Below are 12,939 nucleotides of genomic sequence, written 5' to 3' on the forward strand. Positions count from 1 at the left end.
GTGCCCGGGGTCCTGGTGCCGGCGAATGTTGGAGCGGGGTCTGAGGTTAGCACCGCTGGGAGGGAAAGACCCCAAAAGCTGACCGCAGCTCTTGCTTTTCCCCGCAGAAACCATCCTCAGAGCAGCCCCTGTTCAGCAGCAGCCTGTGGGGCCCGGCGCGCGAGGGCTGTGACTGCATCGCGGAAGGCCTGTGGCTGCCTCAACTACGCGTAGGCGACTGGCTGGTCTTTGAGAACATGGGCGCTTACACCCTGGGCACTGGCTCCCTCTTTGGAGGAGCCCAGGCCTGCCGCATCACCTGTGCCATGTCCCGGGTGACCTGGTAAGGGGCCCTTGCTGGGAGGAGGCGGAATGGGCAAAGTGGGCAGGAAACTGAGCACAGAGATGTGCAGGTTGCATCCTGGAGCCCGCTCCTGCTGCGGCCCTGAATGAGCCTGAGCTTCCCCTGAGGAGCTCAGAGCCCTGGGAGACACAGGTCATGGTGTGTGTGTGTGGGGGGGGTGCATGCATGTGTGTGCACATGTGTGTGCGTGTGTGTGTGTGCATGCCTCTGTGTGTGCGTATGCATGTGTGTGCATGTGCGTGTGCGTGTGTGTGTGTGTGTGTGTGTGTGTGTGTGTGAGATGCCCTCATGGTCATACTCTGGGGGTATGCTTGGGTTGTGGGTGGGCGGTAGGGTATGTGAATGTGTGATTGTGTGTGTGAGAATGTGTGGGAAAGAGTTTTAGTGGATGTGAGAGTGTGGGCATGCAAGACTACGTGTGCATGTGTAAGAGAGTGTGTGAGAGACCGTGAGAGTGTGTGTGAAGTGTGTGAGTCTGTGAGAGTGTGTAAGACTGTGAAAGAATTGTGTCATTGTGTGAGAGTATGTAAGAGTGTGAGTGTGTGTGAGACTGTAAAAGAGTGTAAGACTATGTCAGTGTGTGAGTGTATGTGTGTGTGTTTGTGTGTGAGAGAGAGATAAAGAGAGAGACAGAGGCAGAGAGAGACAGAGAGAGAGAGGGAAAGAGAGAGAACAAAGAAGAGCACAAACACAGAGCTCTCCCTGAGACCCACACCTGCCCTGTGAGGAGCAACGCAGAAGGCAGAGCCTGGCAAAGGAGTGGGGTTTGCCAGCAGGAGGCAGAGCAGGTGGCGGGGCGCCCAGGTGAAGAAAGGGAGCAAGGCCAGAGCCTGTGGTGCCTCCAGGGAAGGCCACGTGGTGTGTGGGGAGGAAGCGGGGCTGTGCCCCGGGAAGGGCTTTGAGCTTGGAGACAGACTGGCTTGAAGCAAGGGAGCTGGATCTTAGGGCTCCTCTTGCTTCTGGGTGTGGGCAGGGAGGATCTGCCAGAGTCAGGTGACCCAGGAAGGATTTGCCTGTTCCCTGAGCCTCCTGGGGGGCAGGGGGCAGTGCTGTCCCGGAGAGGACGCCTGCTTGAGGTCACACAGCTGGGCAGTGGAGAAGACCCCTGCTTGGAGGGCTGAGATGGGGGGAGGCACTTAAGCAGGGTCCCCGCTGGGAACTGTGCTGTGCACTCGTGAAACCCTCCCCCTGCCCCGGCTGCTGCAGGACCCAGACCCGAGGAGGGGGCCCCAGCCTCAGACTTGGGGTTTGTTTCTCCAGTCAACAAGGCTTTCATCTCTCTGCTCCCTGCGGGGTCTGGGGCCAGACTGAAATGTCATTTGCTATCAAGGGGGAATTTATACAGGCTGAAAAAGCAAACTAAAAAAATAAACAAAAAACCATTCACCGGGCAGGGGTCAGGGATGTGGCTCCGGGGAGAGCACATGCCCGGGCTGACTCCCAGAACTACAGACAAACACGCACGCCTGTAGCCTTCCCACGCCGGCGCCAGCAGCAGTGGGCAAGGTATAAGGCGTGGGCAATCCATCTGCACCAAACCAGGAAGGAAACTACAGTGTCGATGGCCCTGCCGAATGCTATTCCCCGGTCAGAGTGGCCTTTTCATAGTGTCCTGCAGTGGGCAGGGCCTGGCCTTGTCCTGGGAGCTGAGGGAGGGGAATCAGAGCTTCCGAGCCAGTGTGGTGGCTGCGTACAGGCCTGAATACATGAGCACAGCAGTGATGGCCCCACAGGGAGGGCAGAGGGTAAACAGGCAAGTGGGTAACGGCTCCCAGGGAGAGCTGAGAGGACGCACATGCGCTCACGCGCACACACATACACACACAGGCACACATGGGCACAATGGGTGATGGCTCCTGGGGTGGGGAGGGCTGAAGGCACACAAACACATGTGCGGGCAGTGGTGACGGCTCCCTGGGAGGGTGTGCCAAGCGCAAGTCTGTGCACACATTGGGAAGGGAGTTCAAGGTGCAGGTCAGGGGCCCCTCATGGATAAGTGGTGAGCCAGGCGGTTGAGCCCCGAGGGGCAGATTTGCTGGAGCAATAGCACAGCGGGTAGGGCATTTGCCTTGCAAGCGGCCAACCCGGGTTCGATTCCCAGCATCCCATATGGTCCCCTGAGCACTGCCAGGAGTAATTCCTGAGCACAGAGCCAGGAGCAACCCCTGAGCATCGCTGATTATGGGCCCGAAATAAAAGAGAAGGACCTTGAGGTCCAGTTTAGACTTTACCGCGAGGGCAGCAGGGAGCCAAAGAGAAGGCTGAGAGAAACAAGTTGGCATGTGCCCCCCTCCTCAGGGTTCACTCTGCCCTCTGTCCGTACACGCAGTGCTCCTTCCTTCCCATCTGCGCCAGGTGGGTCAAAGCTGGTGATGCAGAGGCACCTGTGCGAGTCTGGCCCTGATCTCTTGGGAGGGGGCCCCGGGGACAGTGGTGAGGGGTGCCTGCTGACAGGCAGCCTCCAGGGGACAGTCCAGCTCCAGAGTGGGCTGGAGAGAAGCAGGGACCTGAGAAGGAGCGTGGGAGCTGGCGGGGAGGGGCTCAGCCCTGTGGGCCAGCCTGCATCGAGGGAGACGTGGGCACAGTCTGCTAGCCTGGGCCCACAGGAGGGGAGCACTCTATAGGTGCTGAGGAGGACTTGGAAACATCCCGAGTCTTGGGGGGGATGAACACAGAAGGTGGCTTGGGAGTGAGAGTTGGTTGAACCCCAGTCCACTTTCTAAGACGGGGCCTCTGGAAGGTACTTCTGAGTCTGCACAGCCACACTGCATTGAGTAGTGGGTAAGGGATTTGGGGAGGACCCGCTGCAGAGAAGAGCTCTGGTCTTGTCTCTGCCCACAGCCGGTGCTGGTAATTGTGGGTGCTTCCACATGGAGATGCTACCGTAGAGGTTGCATGGCAGAAACCAGGGGGCCTCTGTGTCCCTGCACGCACGCTGCTGTGTCTGTGGGGGTGGCGGGAGATGGGGTTCTCAGGAACCCACAGCCCCACTGTTCTCCTCTCTCGCCCACAGGGAAGCGCTGCGAGGGCGGCTGCCGGCAGAACAGGATGAGGGAGCTGACGGCGTGTGCAAGCCTCTGTCCTGTGGCTGGGAGATCACAGACACCCTGTGTGTGGGCCCTGTCTTCACCCCAGCGAGCATCATGTGAGCGGGCCCCGTTCCCCCCAGAAGCCCAGCGGGGCCGCAGAGCTGCCTGTGGGAGAGGCAGGCAGGGCATCCTCTGGCCAGGACTCTGGTGCCCACGCGGCCACCCCCCCACCGTGCTCTGCCCGTAGTGTTTCTGCCCTGTAAATAGGACCAGTCTTACACTCGCTGTAGTTTCAAGTATGCAACATAAATCCTGTCCCTTCTAGCCGTGTCCGCCTCCTCTGCAGCGCAAGCAGGTCGGTCAGCCAGGTGCTGGGTGTTCTCGGGGTGTCCCGGGGTCTCCTTCCCACCTTTGTAAATATGAAGCAAATAAATATTTAGGTTTTTCAATACTCGAGTGGAGTCCAGATGTTGCAGTCACAGATCAGCTGGGGCAAGGCCCAGGGTGCCGTTGACAGAGTGGGCGTCTCTCGCACCCCACTTCTCTGCCATCTCCCAGACCCCTCCCAGGCCTTGACATTTGGCAGGATGGGTTATTGGGGGGAGGCGGGGGGGTCAGTTATGAGGGCAGAGTTGTCTCCTTCCAGGTAGGGGCTGCCGCTCATGAGTGGGAAGGGGCCCCAGGGAGCTTAATGGGGCGATCATGGAGCTTTTGAAGCTGTCTGCACAACTCAGGAAACACAAAGTTCAAAGAGAGATGTGGGCTGGGGGAGGGGTTTGGCAAAGACCCTGAATCCTCCCTTTTCCTCTTTGTAGTCAGCAAAGCAAAGGAAACTGTGATGCTTTTGGAAAGCAATGCAAAATAAAACAAAACAAAAGGGGGAATTTCTGCATAATCCAGGAATGATGGTAGAACAGCCTTGATCACAGACTGTTGCTTCACGCAGAACCGAGACCCCAAGCTGGTCGCCCAGACAGGCTGTCCTTCGGCAGGAGCAGGCTCCTTTAAGTCCTGGGATCAACAGATTCCTGATTTTTGTTTTTTCAAAGAACCAACTCAGGGATCACTCCTGGTGGGCTTGGGGAACCATATAGGGTGCTGGGTGCTGGGGATAGAACCTGGGTCAGCCGAGTGCAAGGCAAATGCCCTATCCACTGTACTGTCATTCTGGACCCAGTCTCAATCGACATTTTGGATTTATTTTTTGGATTACAGTTCAGACATTTCTGTTCTCAGTTTTATTATTTCCTTCCTCCTGTCTGCTTTGCTCTTTTTGTGGATCATTTTCCGGTTTCTTAAATTGTGCAACCAAGCTATTTATGTGGTCCCTTTCTTCCTTCCTGATGAATGCTTTGCATAGCTATGAACTTTCTTCTTAATAACGCTCTTGCTGTGTCCCCCAAGTTCTAGTAGGTCATGTCCTCATTCTCACTTGTTTCCAGGAATCCTTTAATTTCCTCTTTGATTTCCTCTCTAATTCATTGGTTGTTCAGTAACGAGCTATTTAATTTCCACACATTTGAGTTGTTTCTCCATTTCTGTTAGTGATTAACATCTATTTTCAGTGCATCATGGTCTGAGAAGATTGTTGGTATGATTTCTACTCTCTTGACTTTGTAGAGGTATGTTTCATGTCCCAGCATATGGTCTATCTTGAAGAGTGTCCTATGAGCAATTGGAGATGAATGTGTATTTGGTTTTTGAGAATGAAAAGCCATATATATAAACATACATATATATATATGTTAGTAGTATATATATCTACTAACCAGCTCTCTTCCATTTCTTTCTCCAGTGCAATTATTTTCTTTTGAGCTTTGAGCTAGCTGATCTGTTGGGAGCTGACAGAGCAGTGTTGAAGTCTCCAACTATTGTGTTGCTGTCAATGACTTTCTTTAAGTCTATTAACAATTGTTTAAAGTATTTTTCTGGTCTCTGATTAGGCACAAGTATATATAGGATTGTGAGTTCTTCCCAATGTACTTACCCTTTGATCGTTAAAAAATGACCTTCACTGTATCTTATATTTTTCAGCCCGAAATCTATGTCATCTGATACTATTATGGCCGCTCCAGCCTTTTTGAGAGACTTGTTTGCTTGAAATATTCTCTTCCAAATTTTGAGTCTGTGTTGCTCTGACTGTTCAAATGTGTTTCTTACAGGCAGTAGAATCTTGGGTGCAAATTTCTTTTTTTTTTTTAATATGAAACACTTCATGAGTTTGTGTGTCATACTTGCGCATACTTATTTTCTCTGTACTGTTCCAATTTTAGTATACATGCTGCCAAAGCAAGCACAAGGGTTCAATTTTCTAATCCATCTTGCCACTTTGTGTCTCTTAATTGGTGCATTTAAGCACATTGACAGAGAGATTATTGTCATGGAGCTTCGTGCCACCTTTTTTGCAGGAATTTGGTGTGTTTGTGGGATTCATCTAGTCTTAAAGTAGCCCCTTTAGTGTTGTGAAGATAATTCTTGAGTCTATGAAGTTCCTGAGTTGTTTATCTGTGAAATTTTTTATTATTCTTTCAAATATGAATGACGAGTATGGCTGGTAAAGTTTCTTGGTGAGGCATTCATTTCATTCAGTTGGCTTTTTCTTTCCTTTTTTACTTTATCCAATCATAGATAGTCTTTGGGTCCAGAGTGTTTTATTTGATAAATATGCTCTATTCCTTTGTATGTAATTTCTTTTGATCTTGCTGTTTTTCAGTATTCTATCTCTATGGCTTTTGTCATTCTGATTAGCCTGTGTTTTGGGGTATTTTCATTTGAATTGCTTTTAGCTGGTACCCTTCCGAGTCTCCTGGATCTGGGTGCATGCACTCTCCAGCTCTGGGAACTTCTTGGCAATGGTCCTTTGACTGTTGCTTCTTCGTTCAAGTTGCCTGGCTGCCTGCTGGTATCCAGATAATTCTTGTTTCTCTTGGTTTTACCCCCTAGTTCTCTCGTCAACTGTTCATTTATTTTGAGCGGTTTTCCATCTTCTGCTGTTATCTTGAGGTTTTCTGCACCTCATCTTGGAGCTCACTGATTCTGTCCTCAGCTGCTGTTTCTCTGCTGCTGAGGCCTTCCAGTGAATTTTTCATTTTGCCTACCAGATTTTTCAGTTCTGTTCTGTTCGTGCTTTGATCGTTTCTGCTCTCATATACTCTTGTGTTTTCTTTTTGGGTCATACCTGTCTATGCACAGGGCTTTCTCCTGGCTCTGCACTCAGGAATTACTCCTGGCGGTGCTCAGGGGACCATATGGGATGCTGGGAATTGAACCCGGGTTGGCCGCGTGTAAGGCAAATGCCCTACCTGCTATGCTATTGCTCCAGCCCCACTCTTGTTTTTTTTTTTTTGGTGGTCCATTTCACTGTTTCTTTAAGCTCCTTAAACATCCTCCACATTTCCTCTCTAAAGTCCTTATCAGAGCGGCTATATCGCTCATTATTGCTGGTTGAGTCTTCAGGGCCACCATCTTTGGTGACTAAGCATGTAGGATTCTGCACTGCTTTCCCATTGTGACTTTTGCAACTAGAGTGTTGTTGTGTGGCTGGGTGATTGGGGCTAGGATGTCTTTGTATGTCCATCTTGAGATATGAAGAGATGAAGAAATGCCTGGCCAAATAGCAGATGCATGCTTTTCAGGGCCTCCTAACTTGGGGGCCAAATGGCTCAATGACTCGGCAGATTAGCAAAGGAGTTTAGATTTTAGAGTTCTCCCAGCTGCTGCAGGGAATCCTATTTATTTGTGTATTTTTCTGTAGTTGGAAAAGGTTGCTATAAAATCCACAAGTTTTAAAATTCACCCTTACAAAGTGTAGAATTTTGTGATTTTCAGTTATTTGCACCATCGTCACCATTGTCCTAATTCTAGAACATGTTTATCTCAGAAAGAAACTTTGTACTCGTTAACAGTCACTCCCGTATTTTGCTTTTTCCCAGCTCCTGGCAACTCATCCCACTCAGTCAATTTGTCTATTTAATTTCAACTGCTTAACCTTTTTTGAGATTCTCCCTAAGTAAGGGCGTGTGTGTGTGTGTGTGTGTGTGTGTGTGTGTGTGTGTGTGAGATTTAATTTCAACTCCTTAACCTTTGAGATCCTCCCTAAGTAAGGGTGTGTGTGTGTGTGTGTGTGTGTGTGATTCTCCCTAAGGGGGTGTGTGTGTGTGTGTGTGTGTGTGTTGCCACTCAATGCCAACCCAGCAGGATCCATGCCAACCCAATTCTGATACACTCTACCTGACATTGTCAGATCGCCCTAGGCAGACACCAATGTCCATGTCACCTCTGCTTCTGATCCACTGGCTAGACTGAAGGTTCCAATGACTGTTCTCCTTGGGTTTTCTAGAATGGCTCCCAGAATTCAGAAACTTGAGCTACCTCACTGGTCCATTCCCTCTGTTAGAAAGACATAAATGTATCCTCTTGGAACACCTCTCGGAGCAGCCAGGACAGAGAGGCACAGGGCAAGACCTGGGCCTGGGAACAACTTCCAGACTGCCCCAGCTCCCCTCTTTACTTCCCTCTAAAGCAATGCCATGTATGTGTGTGCCGGGCTCAGCCCCGCTGTAAGGCTTTATCAGAGGTTTCTTGTATTCTGGAGATGCAAGAAGATATGGAACCACTCAGGACTCCTTTTTTTTTTTTTTAATTGAAGAGGTGTGTGAAAAACACGTTTTCCTGCTGGGCTGGACCAGGGTGGTCGCTGGGGAGAGCCCTCTGTGGCAGCAGCTGGCACTGAGACTGAACAGATCCCTCACAGGACTGCTGCAAAACTTTTCTGAGAAAGAAACAGAGCTGGGAGTGGCCTACTTGAGCATAGCAGTCATTCCTTTTCAGTTATTTTGTTTTTATTTTTCTTTCCATCTCTTTCCAAAGAAGAAAGCTAGCCAGGAAGCCTATGGGGAGCTATGCGGCTTCAGCTGCTCAGAGGCCCCTGGGAGTCCCTGGCACAAGCCCTCCCCTCTTAGGGCACTCCTTGCATGCCAGTGCTCAGGCCATCTGGCTGCCCCAGAAGTCAGACGGTCTTGCTGGCCCCTCACAAACTTCTGGCTCTGAGTCCTCACCTAGGGACACCCTCCAACAAAGGTCCCAGCACCCAACCTGTGTTTCACAAAGGTTCTTTCTGAATCTTGCTCTGTCACTCAGATTTCTTCCCCCGACACCTGGTGTGGTTCTCAGGGTTAATTAACCCCGGTGGTTCTCAGGGTTAATTCCTGGCTCTGTACTCAGGGATCACTCCTGACCATGCTCAGAGGACCAACCATATAGAGTGCCGGGGAACTGAATCAGAGCCGGCCGCCTGCAAGGCAAGCACCCTAGCTGCTGGACTGTTTATTGCTCCTGTCCAGTCAGTCACTCACTGTCCCTCTCTCACTCTCACGCATGCTCACTCACACTCTCCCTGGGAGGTAACTAGAGATGCTTTGGACCCAGACCAAACTGCTATCATCTCACGCAGGGCCCCTTCCTCTCCACAGACCACTCCCCATTGCACAGCAGAGCCTGTCACTCCTGTGATTCCCTAAAAGACACTTCCAAGTCCTCACCCCTGGCCTTATAGACTTTCTCTGCTCCCCACTTTTTCACAGCTTCTCAGTCACACGCCCTCATATGCTGGGTTTGGGTGGTCCTGCTGGGCCTGTATTTACTGTCCCCTCTGGAATGACCTTCCCAATTTATCTGCAGGGCTGGTTCACTCAAGTTCTGCACGTCTTCTCTCAGGCAAGGCTTTCTCTGATCATTCTTTAGAAAAGTCTCCTCTCAGCGGGTTTTCTGTGTCTTCAGGGCACTGGTGTACCATTGGGCCTGGGAGGTTTGTTTGTGTGTCATCTGTGGCTCCTCCATAAATCCTACCAGTGAAACCTGATTTTCTTTTCACTGCTATGTCTCATCACCTGAACAGAGTCAGTTCTCGACAAGTGTTAAATGCACCAACTAATAGACACAGCACTTAAATAGCTATTTACTCACTTGAAAAATGTAGCTGTAGGGGTTGGAGAGATAGTACAGCGGGTAGGGTACTCGCCTTGCATGCAGCTGACCCAGGTTCAATCCTTGCACTCCAGATGATCCTCTGAACACTGACAGGAATGATCCCTGAATTCGGAGTCAGGAATAAGCCCCAAGAACTGCCAGTGTGGCCCAAAACCAAAGTAAATACATAAAATTAAAAAAAAAAAGAAAAATGTAGCTTCTAAAGATACTTTCCTTAGAGGGTTACTATGAGAAGAAAAATATTTTATCCCAGGATCTAGCACATAATTAGGTGCTTAATAAATGTGGAAAGGCGGGGGCCCGAGTGATAGTACAGAGGGTAGGGCGTTTGCCTTGCATGCAGCTGATACAGGCTCGAAGCCCAGCATCCCATATGGTCCCCCAAACACCACCAGGAGTGATTCCTGAGTGCAGAGCTAGGAGTAACCCCTGAGCATCGCTGGGTGTGACCTCAAAATCCAAGATCAACCAATCAATAAAACGTGGAAAGGCAGTTCCTTGAGCCTTCACTAATCATTTACTGGGGCCATGTCCTGTGGCCGACAGAAACAGAGACAAGTCCTAGGGAGTCGAGCAGCTGGAGCAGGCCCTGAACAACAGGCAAGGACCCTGCATTTCATTCTGAAGGGAGCCGGGAGCCCTGGATGATTCCGCAGATGATTGCTCCGGAGGGAGATGATGGTTTCGTGGATATCATCATCCCCTAGAAAACCCATCTGTTCAACTGGGCTCATTCTAACTGTAAAGGAAATATTGGGGAAATGGTTGGGACCCCCAATTAGCCCTCTGTTCCATTTAATCATAGTTTAGGTAAGATGGTTCAAGTTTTAAGCATAGAAGTTTGGAATTGATGTACAGTTACTGCATAGCACCATTACCTCCACCAAATGCCCATGACCCTCCACCACTGTCCTTATGTCACCTCTGGCTTGGTCTCTCCCTTACACCTTTTTGCCCAGGCTTTGTCATGGTTCGATGACAAACCATGTCATCTTTGTCCCTTTGTCCCTTTGTTTAGTCTCTATTCCACAAATGAGGGCATCTGGTATTTATTCTCTCTTTGACCTATTTTGCTTAATATAATCTACAGCTCCATATACCTCACAGCAAGCTTGGCTGTTTGAAAACTTTCTGGCACACAAAGAACTGAGTCTATATACATCTGACCAGCAAAATGATCTGATACAAGGCTCAGGGATGTGGCTCGTGGTAGTGTGCCTGACTTATAGGTGTGAGGTCACAAGTTTGATCCCTAGGACCACCCCACCTGCAGAGTGCGACCATGGCAGCCTAAGCATGCACAAACTAAGCATGCAGCCCCCATGAACACTGCCACCAAGGGTTTGTGTGACCCTCATACGTAGCAACAGCAATCTTCACCACTGATCCCATATAATCTCCAAACATTCAGAGTCTTCTTATAAAATGTGGACTCGATGTCAGTTCTTTGCTGAAAACCTTCAGCCGATTGTCATGGAATGCCAATGCAAGCCTGAGACCTCAGCCCACCTTCCCGATCTCCTCTAACACCATTTGCCTCAGTGTACCTCAGCCAATAGGATTCTTCTCACGTCCTCACATTTACCAAGTTCTTTTCTGCTTCCAGGTCCTTGTCCTTGCCATTTCTTCCACCTAAACAGCTCTTCTCTCCGGTTCTCAAGGGCTAGCTCATTTGCCTCATAAAGGCATGCTAGGGAAGTCTTGTTCTGAACACCCTATTTGAAGACTTTACCTTTGCCTCCCCATTATATTAAGACACATTTTATAAAATTGGATTCTAAAGCCAATACTCAAGAAGTGTGATCATATCCCTTAGAAAGCTACTTTATTATTATTATTTTTTTAATGTAGGAGTACTGCTATTTATTCAGCCACTAATTAGCTGATTGAATTGTGCATGAACTCCACCTTACCTTTTTTTCATTTTTTATAATTTTATTGAATCACCGTGAGAGCAGTTACAAAGCTTTCGGGTCTAAGTCTCTGTCATACAATGAAACACCCGTACCTTCACCAGTGCCCATTTTCCACCACCAAAACCCCCAGTATACCCCCATCCCATACCCTCCCCCTACCTATGGGGCAGATGATTTCCACATTACTCTCTCTCTACTTTGAACACATTCAATATTTCGACACCAGACTCACCATTATTATTTGAGATTTTACCCCAACACTAGGATCTGCTGAAAAGGCAACAGTAGACAATTTGTATTCTATTGCTGGTTATAAATAACATATGATGTCGCATGGCTGCAATAGGGCCATGTGATTTTGAAATTCTGAAATTTTAACACTTAAATCTGGAGGTATTTCTGCCAAAAGCCACCGGGTTTCGAGATTTGCTCCTGAGTCTCTGGGATCATGGCCATTGAGCAGCCTGATCAGGAGCCAGAGAGGCCGTTTGTGGGCAATGACTTGGGGTCTCATTGGGGTGGGGAGGACAGGCCTGACTCCAACCCCATCCCGTGAGGCCCAACAAGTTTTGTCACTGCGGGCCCAAGCCTGACTGTCCAATGGCCTCTGGAGGATGACAGCCACCGAGCCGCCAGGGGGAAGCAGGCAGAGGGACAGCACCCTTTCCCCCCTGGGGTGGCCCGGTGACAGTAACCTACTGTGTGGTTCGGATGCATTTCTGCCCAAAAATGCTGGGTTTCGAGATTTGTTTCTGAGTCTCTGGGATCATGGCTGTTAAGCAGCTTGATCAGGGGCCAGAGAGGCCATTTGTGGGCAATGACTTGGGATCTCGTTGGGGTGGGGAGGACAGGCCTGGCCCCACCCTCATCCCGTGAGGTCCAAAATGTCTCATCACTGCGGGCCCAGACCTGACTGTCCAATGACCTCTGGAGGATGACGGCCACCAAGCCGCCAAGGGGGAGCAGGTCGAGTGACAACACCCTTTCCCCCTGGGTGGCCCAGCAACAGTAATGTACTGTGGTGTCCGGACGCATTTCTGCCAAAAGCCACTGGATTTCGAGATTTGTTTCTGAGTCTCTGGGATCATGGCCGTTAAGCAGCTTGATCAGGAGCCAGAGAGGCCGTTTGTGGGCGATGACTTGGGGTCTCATTGGGGTGGGGAGGACAGGACCGGCTCCACCCCCATCCCATGAGGCCCTACATGTCTCATCACTGGGGGCTCAAACCTGACTGTCCAGTGGCCTCTGGAGGATGGCAGTCACTGGGCCGCCAGGGGGAACAGGCTAAGGCACAAAACCTATTCCCACCTGGGTTGGCCCAGCACCGGTGACCTACTGCAGGGACCAGACGCATTTCTGCCAAAAGCCACTGGGTTTCAAGATTTGTTTCTGAGTCTCTGGGATCATGGCCATTAAGCAGTTCAATCAGGAACCAGAGAGGCCATGCCTCCAATTATATAGCTGAGCCAAAGGTGGTTTGTGGGTGTGTTTCCCACATACCTAACTTGTGGTCGTTTACTTTCTTGGTAAACTTTGCCCCAAGTTTTTGGGGTCTGGCCAAAGGCACAGCAGCAATTTTGGGGTATCTGTAAGTCTGAAGGCGCCATCAGGCTGCTAATGCACTTGCCTCACAGGTACAGATAGACCTGCTGGCCAGAAAGCT

General features: G+C 50.1%; 1 protein-coding gene and 1 pseudogene across 2 annotated transcripts in view; one reads left to right on the forward strand and one right to left on the reverse strand.

Annotated features, from left to right (window-relative positions):
• AZIN2 (antizyme inhibitor 2) overlaps window positions 1-3,823 on the forward strand; it is a 31,372-nt gene extending 27,549 nt beyond the window's left edge. For both annotated transcript variants that reach the window (XM_056123444.1, XM_056123445.1), the window contains exons 9-10: window positions 108-322; window positions 3,357-3,823. In XM_056123444.1, coding sequence (XP_055979419.1) covers window positions 108-322; window positions 3,357-3,492 — 351 coding nt within the window. In that variant the 3' untranslated portion in view covers window positions 3,493-3,823. The remainder of the gene's footprint in view (window positions 1-107; window positions 323-3,356) is intronic.
• A 1,746-nt stretch (window positions 3,824-5,569) lies between these two features.
• Window positions 5,570-5,669, reverse strand: LOC130032196 (uncharacterized; annotated as a pseudogene).
• Window positions 5,670-12,939: the final 7,270 nt, after the last annotated feature.

The sequence above is a fragment of the Sorex fumeus genome, unplaced genomic scaffold (genome assembly GCF_029834395.1).
Source record: "Sorex fumeus unplaced genomic scaffold, SorFum_2.1 ptg000047l, whole genome shotgun sequence".
Taxonomy (NCBI): Eukaryota; Metazoa; Chordata; class Mammalia; order Eulipotyphla; family Soricidae; genus Sorex; species Sorex fumeus.